Source organism: Catharus ustulatus, chromosome 13 (genome assembly GCF_009819885.2).
Source record: "Catharus ustulatus isolate bCatUst1 chromosome 13, bCatUst1.pri.v2, whole genome shotgun sequence".
Classification (NCBI taxonomy): domain Eukaryota; kingdom Metazoa; phylum Chordata; class Aves; order Passeriformes; family Turdidae; genus Catharus; species Catharus ustulatus.
In genome coordinates this window covers 19,005,583-19,024,399 of record NC_046233.1, presented here as the reverse complement: position 1 = coordinate 19,024,399, position 18,817 = coordinate 19,005,583, and the positions used below count along the sequence as shown (strand labels likewise).

General features: G+C 39.4%; 1 protein-coding gene across 2 annotated transcripts in view; it reads right to left on the bottom strand.

The window, feature by feature from the left end:
- ATG7 (autophagy related 7) overlaps positions 1–18,817 on the bottom strand; it is a 79,348-nt gene that overhangs the window by 46,836 nt on the left and 13,695 nt on the right. For both annotated transcript variants that reach the window (XM_033071427.1, XM_033071428.1), the window contains 4 exons: positions 18,544–18,659; positions 17,833–17,908; positions 16,663–16,743; positions 4,915–5,037 (listed from right to left, as the gene is read on the bottom strand). In XM_033071427.1, coding sequence (XP_032927318.1) covers positions 4,915–5,037; positions 16,663–16,743; positions 17,833–17,908; positions 18,544–18,659 — 396 coding nt within the window. The remainder of the gene's footprint in view (positions 1–4,914; positions 5,038–16,662; positions 16,744–17,832; positions 17,909–18,543; positions 18,660–18,817) is intronic.

Below are 18,817 nucleotides of genomic sequence, written 5' to 3'. Positions count from 1 at the left end.
TAAATACATGAAACAACCCCAACAAAACCTGTTGCTAACCCAAATGCCATTATTCCATTTATTTCAGTAGGTTTTTTCTCTCAGATATTTGACATTTCAAACAAAAATGATAACTGGATACCAACCAACTGTCCTTCCCTCTAAAAAGATAAATGTCTGCACAAGCCCCTCCCTGCCCTAAGGGACAAACACACATTTATAGACAAACCATGGAACAGGAGGATTTGTGCACATCACTCGCTGATGTAAGTCCCAGGAAGATCATCTGAATATAATTAATGATAATTGAAATTATCAGGGAAGGTATCGGGGAGAGGCAAGGAGCTCATGTTTTGGTAGCAAACAGTGGCACCACTTTACAGGTATTTCTAAACCCTTCTGAAAAAGCAGCAGAAGGCATCAGCAGGAAAAAAAAAAAAATCATTATTCAAAGAGCTGGGAAACATTGCTTGATGAATGAAGAAAAATGATGACACTAATTGACATCATGAGAAAACTCAAAAAGAAAAAACCAACCCACCTCCTGAAAGAAAACAAATTAATCTCTTAATCTCTTAAGAAAGAAATTCCAGGGCAGGCCTGAATCTGTCAAAATGAATTTCTCTAGAAATGCACCAGATTAAAAACATGAAGGAAAACAAAAAAGCTCAAGTCACAGAAAAGTCTCAAATATTAATTTTGGGCTACCCATCAGTAATGATTTCCTTAGGAAGTTTTCATAACACCAAATAAAATTAAATTCTGAATAATACTTGGCTAACAGAGAAAAATTGTCAAGTTACAGAATTTACTGTTACAATATTGTTGTAGCTGGGTTCTTCTGTTTTGCTTGGGTTTTTTTTTTGGCTATTCATATGTTATTGTTTCAGCATCAAATACACTGCATAATATAATGCAGAATCAGAAACAAGCAGGATATTTTTAATAGCAAAGCACACTGGAAATCTGAATTTTCTTCCAAATTAGGACAAGCACAAAGTTCCTTTTTAATACCAGCTGCTTATTCTACAGCTAAGCCTTATTCTTCAAGAAAAATGGTCAGGCACAAACCTCAAATAAGCGCAGAAATGATAAAATGGGGTTGTCTGTATTTTCCCTGAGTATTTTACTCATTATTTACTACATTTTTCATTAATAAGGATTGTTTGGGATACAGTAAAACAGCAGAGAAAAGGGATTTTGGAAATGCCTGAGAGGTCTCATTCACTGACTACCAGAACTTGTCACAGAAACTACAGATATCATACTTCTTGTAAGAGACAGAACCTTGAAATACAACATCACTGAAGTAAAATAACAGACATAATGATCTGCTGGCACCAACAGCTGCCCTTTAAAGTCATATTCAAAAATAGGAACTCTGCTCCAGATTTGATTTTTTTCCCCAAAGCTCTTTATGACCCTCCTAGATTGCCACTTCTACCCCTTCTTGTTTTTTAATCAGAAAATCAAGTGAAAATTTTATTTCTGGCATGTGCTTTATAATCTTCTTTCATCGTGATGAAAGCAAGAAGTGCAGTAAAGGATCCAAGTAATTCAGGAATTGAAATCCAAAGTAAGAGAAGGGTATTTACACTTGTGTCTTATTACAGACAGAAATGAGAATTACAGAGAATTACAGAGAGAAATGAGTTGAGAATATCAAAGCTGTGATTTAGGATGAGAAAACTTTAGCTTGAATTAGAATCCTTTGCAGAGTTATTGTGGAGCAAACCAGTTGGGTTTAGGGATGCACTGATATGGAGGAGTCCTGGGCAGCCCAGCCAAGCTCTGACCTGGAAATGATTCCCTTTTGTGTCTCCCATTCCACACCTCCAGCCCCTGATGAACAACCCAAGGATGCTCAGGCTGTCTCTATTTTAAGCCCAGCCATTAGAATCAGCTCCACGGCGAGCAAGGGTCAAGTTTAGAAGCTGAGGTTGGCAGAAAGGCACCAAAGTGATGTGGAAAACAGAAATTCAGAGCTTCCATCAGCTTGGGCAGCTCCCCAGATGAACAGGATCCAGTGGAAACAAGGCCTGAGTGCTGACATGGGAGTTTCCCACAGCTTCCATTGGCCCTCTGAGCTGTGTCATCACAGGCTGCTGCCCAAGCTGCACTGAAAGGTCTAACTGGGGGAAAAAAACCAAACCAAAATGTTCCACAGACCCTAAATTAAAGCCAGATGTAGAGGGAGCAGATTCCTGAAATGTACTGTCAGTTCAAGACAGGATAGGGAAGCTTGCTGGTGTTATTATTTATTAATTGTCATGCTGAGGAAGTCACTGAGAATATTGATGATTTCCTGGTGCAGCTCATGTTGAAGAAATAGGTGTTCTACTGACTAAAAATCCTGCAATTTGTATCAGCTTTAAACCACACTAAGTCTCTATTAAAACAGTATGGTCAACAGCACAGCCCTGGAATAGGAATTAAACAGGGAAAGCAAAAAAGATTTTCACTAAGTGAAAAGTCTCACATATCTTCCTGCAAACTGTGTTCCTTAGATCTGGCAGACAATCTCGGTGCTAATAATGTGGGGGGAGTTTTCATGGAAATTCAGGCTATCCAAAAATGTTGTATTCAACAGTCACTGCTACAGAACATGCTCAACTTAGCCAGATTCTCTTTTAGGCAAACTCCAAACTTAGGAAAAAAAAAAAAAATTCTCATTAAAGCACTTTTACACACACATCATGAAAGCAGCTAAGCATTTAGGTGAATTGAAATTAAAAAAATATTAAATAAAAGATTGAAACATGAGAGCAGCACGACAGTTTTTCTGACCACAACAAAACACTCTCAGCAAAATGTTCAGTGAAATGCTCTGAATGAATTCACATTTTAACAGTGAACCCTTTAAAAATAAGCACAGGATTGAGTAGTTCCCCTATCAGATCCAGGTTTATTAGTGAAATATCAAGGATTTATATATGGAATTACAACCCAATTATGATGTTACTGGGTAAATATAAGGTTGGATGACATTAACTTTACAAGTCTATTTTCTTTATAGTTCTGGACTAGTACTGGATAGATTTTATTAGACAAGAGGAAAGGAAAATCTGCAGTTACCAGAAGCCATTTTTATGGTCTCCAAATGCACCAATAATCCACAAAATCTCTCTGAAGAGTTTGAGTGCTGAAAAGCAGATAACTTCTCACCAGAAAAATGAAATATTCCCATCCCAAAGCAGGCCATACACACCTGATGAAACCTCTCACTGCTTCTGCTGCAGTCTTTGGAGTGCAGCAAGAATATCTCAAATCAAAGGAGCACCAACCTTAGCAAATCTAATGGTTCCATTTTAGGGAATACATTCTGCCAAGAGCAGCTCCAAAGCAGCCAGAAACCCAAAAAATCATTTTGCAGACCTCACACTCCCCAGCTGCAGCGTGAGAAAAAGGAGCTTGGAATACAAGAGAAAATGAACTCAAGATAGGAGAGTAATTCTGCAGAAAAGATATTAAAAACACTCTCTTGTGCACCTAAAAAATTTAAGAATTGCCCCAGATGATGAACTGAGAGACTTGTGGAGGAGCACAAAACAACCACTCTGTTTTTCAGAGCCAACAGTGGCAAAATATAAGAACTGGTTTTTAATCCAAAGCAAGCAAGAGCGCTCCAGAATCTACAAATAATCTCCTGTCAGCCCTTGCCATTCACAAACACAGATTCATCAGGACTGTTAACTGCTAAAAGAGATGAATTTTCCCAAAAATGCAGCAATCCTAGAGGGAAGAATCAAGCAAGCTCCATGGTTTTACGGCAGTTAAGCTAATTTGAAAGCATGAGCTCTGCAAATGCTTTGTATGTCAGATTTTCCACCTCTGAGCAGTGATTTCTGCAGAAACCTCACTAAAGCACCCCAGGATTTTTGAAAGGACACAAATTCTGGGTTTTAAGCAAAACTTTGAACTTCAGGAAGTGAAGTAAACTCACACCAGACTCTATATTTTGTGGAGAGTATCTAAAACTTCATTAACAAACACCTATTCTGAAGCTGCAAAAGGGATTTATGGATTAATACCTGCAAAATAAAACCTTAACCAGTTTTAATTGTTTTTCCATTTCACATTAGCAGCTTAGACACTGAAAGTCAGGCCTGGCAATCAGACTTGAATTAATCTTGCACGTGTTAAAGGGTTGTTTTCACTTCTTGGATCCCTCCCATATATGTATTTTTAAGTTTCTTCTAGGTATGACCATGCTGATTTCAGAATGCCTTAGGTATTTCAGCGTTCATGTTTCCAGCATCTGCTACAATTATTCTTCAAAGGTTAAAACATGAAACAGAGAGCCAACTCATCATTATCCACCCAAAACTTTATTAAGAAACACTGTGGAGCCCTTTCCAGCTGAAAAAACAGCTGCAGCACTTGCACAGGCTGCAGGGAGTGAATAACCACTGCTTCAGAAGTATCCCTGGGACACAGCTATGCCAGAATGAAATTATGATGTAGAAAGGTAGAGATATGGGCAGAGGGAGGAAGGAATACAAATCATTGTTAAATACAATATTAGGAGATATCTTTCATATTTTGTGGAACACAGTATCACAGCTCAGCATTGAGTTACCAGCAGTGCTGCTGTCCATGAGATCAAACACACCCCAGGTTCTGCCCACATTCCATTTTTTGTCATTGGACAAAGAGACAGTATTGTTTTCACTGTTTAATGGATTTATAATCCATCAAACAGCATAATTACATTTTAATTGACCCAAAATTGCAATTGATTTCCTTGCACCACATAACCCAAGTCACCTGTTTCCTTTAAAAGCAATATTTAAAGGCTCAGATACAGAAAGTTACAATTAATTTAAGAGAATGTCTAAATCTTTGTCTCAATCATTCTGTAAATGAAATACCACTGCTTATTAGTTCTATCATTTGATCACATGGTTAATTAACATCCAAATTTTACTTTCTTACCTCAGCAGCCTGTGTCTCCTGGTGTAATAAAGTCAGACCTGTCAAGTCTTCCAAGAAGGAATGTGAAGAATTAAAAACTTTAGCTAGGAAATTAAACCCTTCTCGTTCATACTGGTCAAGGACCTGCCAAATAAACAGAAAGAAAAGTATTTCAAATATAATACCCATAATCTGATTCATCCTCATATTTGGCTCACAAAATAAAAGCAGAATCTTTCTGAACACTCAGAAAATGACTGGATACTGCAAACAGGTAAAATTGACAGAGAACAGAACGATCATTTTCCCCAACTCAATTTTGACAGAGAGGAAAGGTAGAAGCAAGAGGGAAGAGCAGTGAGGTTTAAGATTTCCTGCTTTCAGTAAATTTTTAAGCTTAGAACAAGACAGATGATAGGGCAAGAAGGAAAACTTGGCTGCAAAGGAGCATTTGAGTGCCACAGAACACAGTAAAAGCCTGTTCCAGTGTATCAGCTCAGGAAAGAACCATGCTGGGACAGCCTGAAAAAATTCCCTCAATAGGTGTCCAAGCCCAACATCCTCCCATCCTCCAGGGATTCGTGGTTCTGAGCCTGTTGTATCTCTGTTTTTCTGCTTTAATTTTCCCAGTTTATCTTTTATTTGGATAATCTTACAGGCTGCTACAAGAACTGTGAGGTTTCAGTTCATGTGCCTCTCATGCCCTGACCATGAAGAACTTGAATTCAGCTTTAGGGAAGGATCTGCCAGGCTGATTTCAACCCAATGAGATGCAGATTGAGGGCAGAGAAGATAAATATCAAACATGAACACAACTCTACATGTCTTGTGACAGCAGGCAGCCAGAAAATGGAAGGACCTTATGCCTGAGCAATGCCAGTATCCACTGTTTCCTTTTTTTGTTCCAAGTTCTGACCATTTCATACCCTGTTCTCACAGATGAAGCAGATGAGTTTGATGCATTCCAAACAACTTTTCCTGCAGAACTTCAAGGAGCAGAGCAGGATTTATGCAGGGACCTCAAAGCCACACAAATTTAATTAGAAAGGAGCAGAATTTGTGACAGGGGAGGGATCACCAGGATCCAGAAGAGGCAGGAATTTCACAGGAACAGAATTCATCAAATCACAACTTACTCTCACAATCTTACTCCTTCCTAGTCTAACAATTCCTAATGGTCCCAAATACCCATTTCATTGACAAAACTGTGGGAACTTATATTCTTCAGCAAAACACATCTTGTGAGGTTTTACACTGAGTCCTACAGGAATTCAAGCTCATTAAAAACTGTACTTATATTTAGCTGCTAGGATTCTATGCTTACTGATCAAAGTAGACTGGGATCCTCACTCAGCTCTTCTTGCAAAACTGTCTAATGCATAATTAGGTTTCAAAAAAAACCCCCATAAACAGAAATACCTGAAACACAAAAGGAAGACAGATGTAGGTGATTATCAAACATCTGGCACCTTCTTGATCACACTTACTTTTTCATAATAAACAAAATCAGCACTCCAGGTTCTCTTCCTAAATCTACAGAAATGGCTCTTCATACTTTCAGGATTTATTTTGCTACAGGGGGGTGTAGAATGACTGATACACATAATCATGAATTTATAAAGAAAAAAGGATTTAAAAAAAATTACTGAGAGCATTTCTTTGCATTTTTCTTGGAATTTCTATTCCCAAGATAAATGAAGTAATGTGAACGTTCACAATGCAATACAGAGAACGAACAACTTCAGCATTTTATTTGAGATGTGATATTATCCACTAAATATGGTGAGATTGCACTGTGGATTTGCACATTTAATGAGAATTCTGGGTTTCTAAATTCCACTGAAACAACCCAAGTGCAGCAGTTCCTTGCATCTGGCTCTGAGTGGAGCACTGCACAGACACCAGTTTCCAACCCTGGAATGTGTTCACAGCCCTGCCTCTGGGAATTCCTGACCCTGGCAGGGTTATCCAAGGTTTCTGGGGGAAGCACAACCCAGATTTTTGGTGCTGCAGGACAGATCAGAGTTCATGGCCCACTGAAACCATCCCCAGCCTGCACACAGCAAACCTCAGCCTTATTTTAAATTATTACAGCACCTCAGAGAAACACAGGGATAACAACAGTGAGGTATTTTGGTCTCTTCCCAGGGGTAAAACTTATTCAAAGATGTAAACCACCTTGGGCTATGCAAATATTATGAGCAGAGCAGGGAATTGAGTGCAACCTTTCTATATACAGCTCGTCCATCAAGCAGCCCTTCAGCCTGGCTGGGTTCGTTATTCAGCAAACTCTGCTTTGATCCTCACTCCCAAAAACTGGGATTTGAGCCTGGAGTGAGAAGTTCCAGGTGCTGCTCCCTCAGCCAGTGCACAAATCCACAGTGCCAGGGTGCTGAGCACGAGGTGCCCTGGTTTATCTCAGACCTTGCCCAGTCCCTGCCAGCAATTCCTGAGCTCACCCAGAGCCCCCTGACAGCCACAAGTCCTGCACTGCCTGGGGATGGAGCACCTGGAACAGCTCTCCTGAAATCCAAGTGCCCTCTGTGTTGCCATCAGCATGGATGATGCCAGGAAGTCTCTCATTAAGCCTTTTAAAGGATTAATATTAATAAAATATCAATAAGGTTGCAGATCCAGGAGTTGCAGGCACATTATTTTTAGATTTTTTTTGTACTGGTACTCATTAACATGAGCAAATCTATTGCAGATTTAAACATTTATTTTCCCCGTGTGGCAGACAGCTTCCATGGTGCCACAATGGCAAATTCAGGTACAGGTAATAAATCTGACCATACACAAAGGATCTTAAATACCTAAAGCATAACAACAATAACAAACTTTTTTTTTTTCCTAGCAGCAACCACAGAAGCCTGAAAAGCTGTATTAAAAAGTGAACTTGCTGATTATGACTTGCTTTTTACAATGAGGACAGCCTGCTGAATGGAAGTATTTGTTAAGTAGTTTTAAACCAGAATTCCAGCCACACAAGCCAACAAAGGTCCTATCAGAGAGCCAAAAAATCACCTGCAGCACCCCAGCTGCTGCCTGAGCAGCTACCATTAAAGAGGATATCCACTCTAATGAAATCCTTTTCATACAGGCAGTGACTGGGAGAACATTTTGTCGCCCTCAGGGACTTTATTTCCCAACTGAGATGATTAAAACTTTCCAGCGCCACAAGAGGGAGGAACTCCATGAAGCTGCCCACACCAACCTTCCCCACCCAAATTCAGTAGCAGCTTTTCTCTGATAAATGGAACAGGGCACAGATTTGTTCAGCAGCCACTGAGCAGACCTCAGAAAGGAAAAAGAATGAGGCAAAATAATCTCAGATTCCTGTGCCAGGAGAACACACAGGGAATAATCACACAGGAACAAAACCAGTCTGGACAACAAACAGATAACTAAATAATTCTAAAAAATGTTTCCAGATTTAATAAGAAACCAATTTGTTATTGCATGACAAGAAAATGTTCTCCTATTTAATCATGTCCAGCAGAGCCCAAAGGCCCAAGGCTGGCATGAATTTGTTTCTGCACTTCTGAACAATTCCCCACTGTCCTTGGCCCCACTGTGATCCTCCCAAGGAACAGCTCTACAGCAGCAAAATACTTGAGAGATGCTCCAATTTTTATGATTCTTGATCTCAAACCATTTACTGTCTGACCACAGATGTAAAAATCCCACCTGAACATTTTCAGGGAATAAACCCAGTCCTTCAGTGATGTGCCACTATAGAGCAATTCATTTGCCAGGCAGAAAAAAACACAATAAAAGCACAACAAAAGGAACCAGAAATACAGAATTCTTGCACCCAGTCTGCCAAGTTGGAGCAGGAAGGATTTATTAAGGAACTCTTATTTTTTCCTCACCTGCAGGTCACTTTTCAGAGCTCATGAGAGCTGGAAAACACCAATTCCTTCTGGATTTCATGGCTGCTACAAATACTGCCACGAGAATCCACATTCTCACACCACTCTCTCCTGACATGCAAATCTCTCAGGTTGATGCCACAACCTTGATTTCAGTCCCCATTTCACAGAGCCAGAGCTCCAGAATTTTTTTTCTTTTTCTTTTTTTTTTTTAACACAATGGCATTTTAATAGAAGAAATCAAGCTGTGGATGCACATCATCACAACAGGATTGGTACAAACCATGGATTGCCAAAGCTTTCTGAGTAAATGATACCCAGTAACCCATTTCATGAGCAATCTTTTTATTCTGGCCTGCTTACTGAAGTTAAAAAACCCCCAAATCTCATGGCAGAAGGAAAAAAATACAGGCTCAGAGTAAAAGGACTTGCTTTGAAATGAGAAACAGATGTTCAGCCTTGCTGTTATAGTCTTTTTAACAGCATTCTGCACAAAGTTGTCTCAATTGCTGGGTACAAAGACATTCAGAAAGAGAATCTGGCTCCAGGATTGCTTTATAGCAGAAAAGTTAATATCTGGTTAAGCAAAAACACAAAAAACAAGCTCCTAACCCAAAGAAACTGGCTACTGATGCAAAACTGGCTCTTGTTTTATTTCTGTCACATCAATTTCAAACTTTTTTTACCAGTATTTACATTTGGTTTGGCTTTTTTTCCCCTTTTCAAAGTAGTTTGCATCTGCAGAGCTTGAACCAGTGCTGTTTACTTTCCAGGAAAAATAAAATAAGGAATGAATGCTACCAGCTGGATTATTTACACTACATAAGATTTCTGGGTAACTTACCCCCAAAGCAAGTTCCTGGATTTAAACATTTCCCTCCCTCAAAGGGACCAATACTTCACCAAATATTTCAGTCACAAAAAATCCCAATATTCAAGGTTCTGTTTAGAAATTGGCCAGGCCTGGATATATTTTTATGCTGTGAGCTCCCTGCCTCTCCCAGGCCATGCAGCAAAGAGAGAACATCACTGTTCACCTGCTGAAAAGGCACATTTGGAAAATAAGACAGACATGAATAAGTCTTGCCAGCTCCACTCTTCAAAACTCAATGTGCCTCCTGTAAAATCAGCAATTTAACAAAAGTTTTACGCTGTGAAGAATCCCCCTGAATGAGAAGAGAATAAGCTGAGCCATTGATTTAACATCCAAAATGTTACCACACAACCCACAATTCTGGTTTCCTTAAAAAAATCCTCATTCCCAGACTCTCGCCTTTTCACAAAGTTCTCAATTTTTATTGCCATCTGATCCTAAAAAGTCATCAAGAAAAGTCTAACAAGGTGTAACAGCTATGAAAAAGAAGGCAATAAAATTGCATTTTGTGAGGATCATGGAATGATTTTCCAGGGCCTCAGTTCATGGGTTTGGAACAGGAAAGTCTGACAATATTACATGAAAAAAGATAATACTCCAAAAATTACCTAAAGTGAAATTACCTAAACTTGTGCATTCACACATAGTTAAGTTGGAAGAACAAAGTTCTGCAGAAAGCTGTGCTGCAGGTGTGCACTGAACAAGGTCATGCTGGAAATACTGGAAATTTAGAAACCACGAGGCAAAATGGCATAATTTTGGGCTTGTGTCCAAATCATGAAGTCACCCTTTGCATATACACAATTCTTTCCCATAATCAGTATTAAAAATGAAAGCAAATCAGTGTAAAACCTTAACTAATCCATGTAGAGTGTGCTGAAAAATCACTTTAAGAAGAGATTGTTGGTTTAATTTAGAGTAGGAAAGGAGTGATACAAATGAGCTTTGCCTGTTGCTATTTCCTACCCTGATTTTGAATTGCAAGTAGCAGAAAATGGAGAATTAACTCACTGAAGAATCAGCTCTGAAATGTCTCAACAGCAATTTTTAACAAGGGATTTTTCAGTTTCTTCTGAATAACAAAAAGAAAGAAAGCAGAGTTCTTAGAAATTTAAGAAATGCCAGTTTTAAGTATGGCCTTGCCAACATTTAGTTCTTGGGAGATGCGTGCATTGTTTTCTAGAATAATCTTGATGTGCTTTATCAAGTACCCATTTGCTCTGCTAAGAATATCTGACAGATAAACCTGTAGGGCTTTGATTTCTTAAATATTTCTTAAATATTTCTCCCAACTATATTTTAAATGTAACAGCATGCCCAGATTGCAGTAAGTCTAAGGAAGTGACATTGCATACAAGCTGAAAGTATTCCCTGCCTGAACACAGGAGTAGAGAGGTATGAAAGGAAAGAGGGACCAAGAGAAAAATCAACATCCCCATTTTAGAGCCTGAGAAAGAGGCCCAGAAAGGGTTTTTGGTAGCCAGATCCTGTGTCCTGACCTCCCTGAACATGTGGGGACATCCTTCAGTCCAACCCTGCTCACTCCACGTTCTCCACAGGATGGATGTTTACAACTTGGATTTACAACTTCATTCATCCCCATTCTGCTTCCTATGCAGAATTTCTGCTGCTGAGCTCCTCAGCACTCCCAGCATGCTCCTGCTGGCATCAGTCACCCTTTGTTGTACAAGGAGGCACAAATCCCTGATCCCTCCCAGCCCCATCCCACTGCAGGAACATTTTGGGGCTGCACCTTGTGTTATACATGCACAGGGACAGGCACCTAATCCCCAGGTTTTTGAAGGAACAGCCCAGGAGCAGCATCCAGTGCCAGCAGAGCACCCCTAAAGCTGGGAGGGAAGCAAGAACACTTCACTATCTAAAGAAATGAGTTTTCTTCCAGCAAAGAAACTGCCTGATGCTGAATGACGCTTTGGTTGCCCGCACAAAATGTGGATTTGACAAAGGCAGCAGTGGCCCAGCCCTGCAGGGCTGGTTGGAGCCAGCCAGCAATGACTGGGTAGTGCCCAGCAAAAGCCATTTATTCCATGCAGCCCTCCCCTGCCAGCAGCACTTCATCAACGAGGCAGATCTGTCACTCACTGAGCACCCAAAACTGGCACTGCCTCAGACACAAACTGCTCAGTGCTCCAAAACCTCCAGCTTCAAAATCCACATTTGGTGGGCTATTCCAGAGCACAGGGTTTTATTACCTTACATTGTTTTATTAGCTATGCAAAACAGCACTGAAGGAGTAACAGCACTTTCTTCAAAACCATATTTAAGGGATTTCATTGATTTCTGCTGTTAAATTCCCTCACTCTTCCAGTTTCAAACAAAACAAACAATTCTAAAAGGACAGATATATCAGCACTGTAAAAATGTGGAAAAATTGAAAAAAAGTCAATCTTAGCTTAAACTGCTCAAAAATAAAGCAAAGCTGATGATTAGCTATGTTTAAGAAAATGGCATCAGGGTAGACAGTCACCTGTCAAAGACTGCAATGAGAATGCAGAAAAACATGTGAACAATGAGTACAATAATTAAAATAGAAAAGACAATTAAAATGAGAAACAACTTAAATAATCAAAAATATTGTGTCTCCATGAATATGCACTGAATCCTTGGAAAAACAGAACAATGAATTTGGGAACAGAAAGCAAAAATCTTATGGAAGGAAAAAAGAACTACAAATTGCTCATACCCAGCAAAATTAACAACTTATCTTTTGAGTTTCAGGTGGAATCCTACAGAATGAGGGCTGGAATTGATGGTGGGATGAACACCATCATTATCAGCCCAGCACGACACACTGAATATTCCTGAATTTGAATCCAGTTCAGTCCTCCAAGCTTGTTTGTGCAGTTCTTGTAGGCAGGTATTTCAAGCCAAAGTATTTTAGCTCAGTTTTGATTGAACTGACAGAAAATGAATTGTGTAACAACTTCATAGATGACAAAACAGCATAGATTATATCTAATATAAATAATTAAAAATTATATTCTAGGCACAGGTAGATATCTAACATGTCAATATCAGAAAACTGCATTGACACTGTTTTTTCCTCATTTTCCTTTACTTTGTCCTAATTGTAGTCAGAATTTCCTCGAATTTGAAGAAGAAATACTTAGAAAAAATCCCAAACAAAATACCTTTAAGACCCATAAAATTTAATTTAAATGCAACAGAAATACAACCTGCCAGAAATGATTCCATTGTCTTAGATAATAAATTTCTTCTTTCCCTTAAATCCTACTACTTTGAAATTTAAATGTAACAATGGGAAAATTAATTTTAATTCATTTCTAGGAAAAGTTCTACATTTAACTCAGCATGCTGAAAGTATGCCCTGGTGTATTACTGATGCACTCTTCAAGTCTCAATGAAATCTGTCCAGTTTTAATACAGAGGCTGCACTGTACAGAGACTTGTCAAGTGTTCACATATGGAAATTCAGGAAATAAGGAAAGTTATAAATGGATTCTGTTTCATTGACTTCACATTACAGCACAGCTACAGAAACAACTCCTTTAAAAGATTCTCCTACATTTTTGAAGTGTTCATTGCTGAAGGACAAACATTTCTCCCCATTCCTTCACAATTTCTGCAAGCTCTGCAAGAGATTTTTTTTTTTTAAGCACAGGAAAGACTAAGGCTTTTTCTCCCCATGACCATTACAGCCTCACAATACTGAACTGAGAAATGTATAATATAAAAAGATTGAAAGGAGTTTCAATGACAGACTATCAATGGCTAGCAGGAGAAAGCAAACGGGAATGTCTCAGTGCAGTCAGGGCAAATATGAAGGGTCTGCAATCAAAATTATCTCAATTGAAAAGCATCAGTGAGTGACTGAATCTTGCAGGTTGCTGTCATAAGTGATCAGAACAATTTCAAATAAAAATGCAGGCCCAGCAGTTAGCAGAGGAGAACAATGGGAGCATTGTGGAGGATGATAGATTTCCAAACCAAAACGCTCATTAATAACTTACGCAACCCCAGCGCTCAGTAAATGTCACAGCAAAAGGGTTTCATGTATTCCTGCCATGGTAAAAAGGGAAAACATCTGCAAGGGCAGGGGAACATCCTGACTGAAAACAGAAATTGTAACATAATGCCAACAATACCATCCCTGATCCCAGTGTCTGCCCCTTGGTGACACGCAATGGGACTGAAAAACATTCACCATGAACTCAGTGGGTAAAAAGGCACTGCTGCAGCTCAAGGTCCCAGCACACCGAGGAGAAAGTTGGGAAAGAACTTGGAAATCAGCAGAGATCCTTGTGCTGATTTTTACACATTTCAGAGTGGGGGTAGTTACACATGAGGATGACTAAGTAGGGGAAAGAGAGAAATCTCTTGAAGGAGAACAAGTCAGATTTCCAGCACATGGGTGCTAAATCCTAACTCTGGAAGAAACGTGAGCTGTGTGTAAAAACAGAGGGTTTTACATTTTTATATCTAGGTTGCTTGGTGGCAAGTATCTTTTGTAACATTAAACTCTGGGTCTGTGGGGTCTCCACATTCTTTCCACGATGCACAAGTAGTAGACGGGAGCAATAAAAGGAAATTTTCATTGCCCTCACTAAAATAGAAACAATGGCAGTTTTGCATTAAAATAATCCATATTTTAACATTCATGATTTAAGGCTTTAACCAATTTTCTGCAAGATCAGATCTGTCTTAAAAGGAATTGCAACACTTCTTACCATAATACAACAAACAAACAGCCTCATTTTGCTCCCAACAGGGTAAATAGGTTAATTAGCCCTGTCACTAATAAGCAAAACATTCTCTCCTGCAAGTAAAGCAGTTGTTACAAATAAATACCCATGCTAAACAACTCTGGAGTCTCCCTCGTCAGTGCCAGAAGAAGTTTGGCACCAGAAGATCTCTCACTGCTCTCCCAGTGCCCTGAGCTCTGACAGGGATAGTTGACATTCCAGCACAGCTTCTGCACACCCAGAATGAGACAGAGGGGGAATCATACAAGGAAAAATTGGCCCAGAACAGAAATAGATCGGTTTCCTGCTGCGACCATCCCAAAATTCCTGAACAATTGACTGCAGGAAGCTTCTCTGGCACGTGGCCTGGGCAGGACAATTCTGGGGAAGGAAAAGTTGGCTGCTTCCATGTCTGGCCTCTGCAGCCTCAAAAGCAGAGAAATGAAGGAATGACTGAGAAAAAATGCAAAGGACTCAGATCTCCAAACATGCAGATCATTAGCAGCTTCTCCCGAGTCCTCCAGCTGACTGAGTGGCTTCAGGATGTACTGGAATTCTAAAATTCCTTAGTTTTGTGCTTTAAGAATTACAGAGTGACAAGCTCAAGAAGGAGAACGCTGACAAAAAAAACTCCACAATGAATACAATGCCAGCAAATTCAATTCTATCTGTGCTGAAAGTCTGAAACTCCAGTAATTCTGACATGGAGCAGGAAGAAATGATGCTAAATTACCTTATTAAAAAACAAACCAAAGCAAACAAACCCTCACACAACAAACCAACATACAGACTACAATTAAATTGTAATTGGATTTGTCATTTCAAAGTATCAGCATCAGATTTCCACATAATGCAGGGTGACATATTCTTATGCTAATAAATAAAGTTAGCAAAGTAAACAAAGGCTGTGTTTCTACTGTAAGGAAATCCGTGAGCCAATGGAGCAACCTTTTCAGCACACAAGTAATTCAATCTCCAAACCACATGAAAAGTGATCTCTCTGGGAATAGCACAGCTGCTAAAATCCAAGACAGTTTTTATTAAATCATCAAGTCTGTTTATGTAAAACGGGGCTCTCTTAAAATGACCTCCAAGAGGAAATGATTTGCTAAGGAAAAATTGATCCCTGCATTGAATTTATCTGTGTGGATGTGCATTTTTATTGTTTTTACATATCAGTGTTTCCTGAATTGGAGATAAGGCAAAAATAAGAGAAAAAGAGAAAGAAAAAAGCTTCTTCTAACAGTTTAAATTCTCCACCATCAGGTTTTAGCTACTGCTGAGCTTTCAGTTCTTCAGAGTAGATAAAACTGCTGTTATTTTTAGAAACACCCTACTTTAGTGCTTCAACTTGAAGAGAAAATGCACATTAAGAGTCCTTCAAAACTTGTCAGATGTACCCAGATAGCCCAGAGGAAACAAAGGAGCACTGGAGAAGAAGATATTGTGCAAGTTCTCCAAAAGATGCCATTGGAGAACATCCCATTATTGTCTGATGGCTCTTTGAAAGGAGGACAAGTGCAGTGAAAGGAACAGAGAGAACTTCCTGCAGTCAGTCTCAAGGTACACAAGAGCCAATTATTGACACTCCAAGCAGTTCAAACCATGAGTCAAAAACACCCTGAATCTCCCTGCTCAGATACCTCAGGGAAAACTTCTAGAAGTTGCACTGCACAGCCAGAAAAAACTTGCTAGAGGGAACTTTTCAAGGCCACAGAAGAGGGAAACAATGCAAGAACTGCCCCAGAGAGCCAAGAAACAGCTGGGAGCTCTGAGGTGACTCAGGACTGGCAGCACCAGCAGCAAAATGAACAATCTGCTCAATAAAGCAATGGTAAGAAGCAATTTTTTCCCTCAGTTGTTCATTATTTGTCAGTTTTGTATCACAAACCAGAAATTTTGACTATTTTGCCTATTTGGAAAGACATTAAGCTGCAGAAGGCTAAAGGCATATTTATTCAACAAACATCAGAAAGGATTTCTGAAACACCAATCTCATACCTTTCTACAAAGCTGAAAGATAATGACAGTATTTCTGTCATGAACTTTCCAGAAATGTTTTGGTCAATCTCTGCTTGGATTCTTCAGCTGATGGCAGCATTTACATGGAGATAAACAGTGCAGCATGCTAAGAGGTGATGCCAAAGAAATTTGGAAAGCAGCTCAAAAAGAAAGCTATGAGGGCAAAAGTGTGGGAACAGATCCAAGCCCTAAGGAAGTCAAGGAAGTGTCAAAAAGTTCCCCAAAACTGACCTGGAAATATAAAATTAATAGAAATAAGAGACAAACTCAGCCTTACCTTGGCTGAGCAGGCTGTGCACTTATCAAATGCCAGGCTGACTGGCAGAACATTATCAAATCTGGATAAAAATCCTCGGATCTGGAAGATGAAAAAGAAAAAAACAAAATCACATTATTATTTTAAACATTCCCAAAATTCAACATGAACTGGACGCATATATTCCACAAAAAGAACATCTGTCATGTTCTAACAGTCATTCCCAGTAATACTTGAAGTGAATTTATACTAAGCACCTCTTACTGCTTTCTGATGTACAAACAATGGCACAACTGCCTAAATGCAGCATTATTTCATCAGAAATAGGGGCACAGCACCATCTGCAGTTGGGCTTTTCTGAGTGCATTGTTCCATGAAAAATTAAAGGTCATGATGTGATCACTTAAACACTTTTTTCCCCGTCTCTATAAGTTATAGTTTGAGAATTTAACTCTTGTGCATCTCTCAATTATGATGTCAATATGATATTATTGATAGGCAATTTTAGAATTCCAGACCACTATTTCTGCTAACAGAGGGAGCACTGAAAACATTTTGCAGCAGGGTTTGATCACTTTAGTTGTGAACTCTTCAGAGTATTGATCATCCTTTTTATTCTGTTTATTACAATGAAGAGATGTCACCAGGAACAGAACTTAAGTAACTCTGCAATACAAATAATAATACCTCAATTTTGAAATTATAAAACTGAATTTTTTGAAAATCTGTAAGTTGGGTGTGGTTGAGCTGAAGAAAAAAGTGCTGTATGGTACCAAACCAACATGAATATTTTGTGATAATAGTAAATAATAACTACAATCATCCAACTCATATAATAATTGGGAGTTGGCTGATTTGAAGAGATTTAAGAAGTGAACTTTAAGGTGCTCATATGGACAGCTCTGATGGAGAACACAAAAGTCAGAAATTGCTTTATTCACCTAATTTCTGCTCCAAACAAATTCCTGCTCAGTAGGTAGCAGGAATTTTGTGTCCATGAGTAGCACAATCACAATTCCAGGAGCACTCTGCCTGAGCTGTGTGATGGGTTATTGTTATTTGTATTTATTTTTTAATAAACATGGAGAGTCAGTCCTGTGGGGAATGGAATCAGCATTTTTTTAATGAGACAACATCTGTGATGATCAGTTCCCAGCTCTTAAACAAAAGGTTTTATCACAAATCATTTACCTGGTGAGGAACAAGCCCAAGAGAAGTGGGTGGTTCATTCATTCTGTCATCACTGCTGCTGGCCACAGCATAACCCCTGCCAAAACCCCAACAGGGAAAATCAGAGCAAGACAACACACTCAGAATTTCCAGTCAGCTTCCAGGCATTTTGCTACAGCTTAGAATAAGGCAAGGAATCTACACAGAAAGTCCGTTTCACAGCAGCAAAGATTCAGCATGATAAATAAATATATATAAACCAGTCTGAGACTCATCTTCAACTCCTAAGTCAGTTTTTCTCTCACAGGTTTTAAAGAGAGAAAACAAGGTCTGTGTTCAAGGTGCAGAATTTCTGAGCAGTTTGTGTATCACACCCACTGAGTTATAAATAAGATTTGCAACATAGGGCTTATCTTGAAGCCCTTCATGTGCCACATGTCACAACAGTTCCTCATTACACCCCAACAAAAGAAAGCCAAGATTACTGACAGCAACATTTTCTGCTTTTGAAAGGTTCTCAATACTTCTCTGTGGTTAAATTCAGGGAGAGGAGAAGATCTTAAGACTTGATGAAACAGTTCCCTCAGACACTGCACATTGCATTCATTTACAGACAACATTACCCCTCACAGAATTGTCCCTCTTAAGGTGTCATTCCTCCTCCTCCCTGCAGATTCTATGAAATGTGCCTGATTTCTCAGAGAACACCTCAGAACAACAGCAATGGCTCACCCTTCTGGATGCTGCAGGACAGAAACCATTAACTCCACTGCCAGGGCTCCAGCCACCATGGCCAGTCCAGGCCTGCTGACCGTGCACTGCTGGTCCAGGGTCCGGTCCCTGGTGGACTACAAACACACACAGTGCTGAAGGGAGGGAAAAAGAACTCCAAAGTAACCAGCTGCCCTGTACAAAACACCTCTAGGGCTCTGCAATTCCTAGCTGTGATCTTCCAAACAAAACCCAGCTATTTCTTTATCTAATGTACATCAGTATAGCGCAGAGC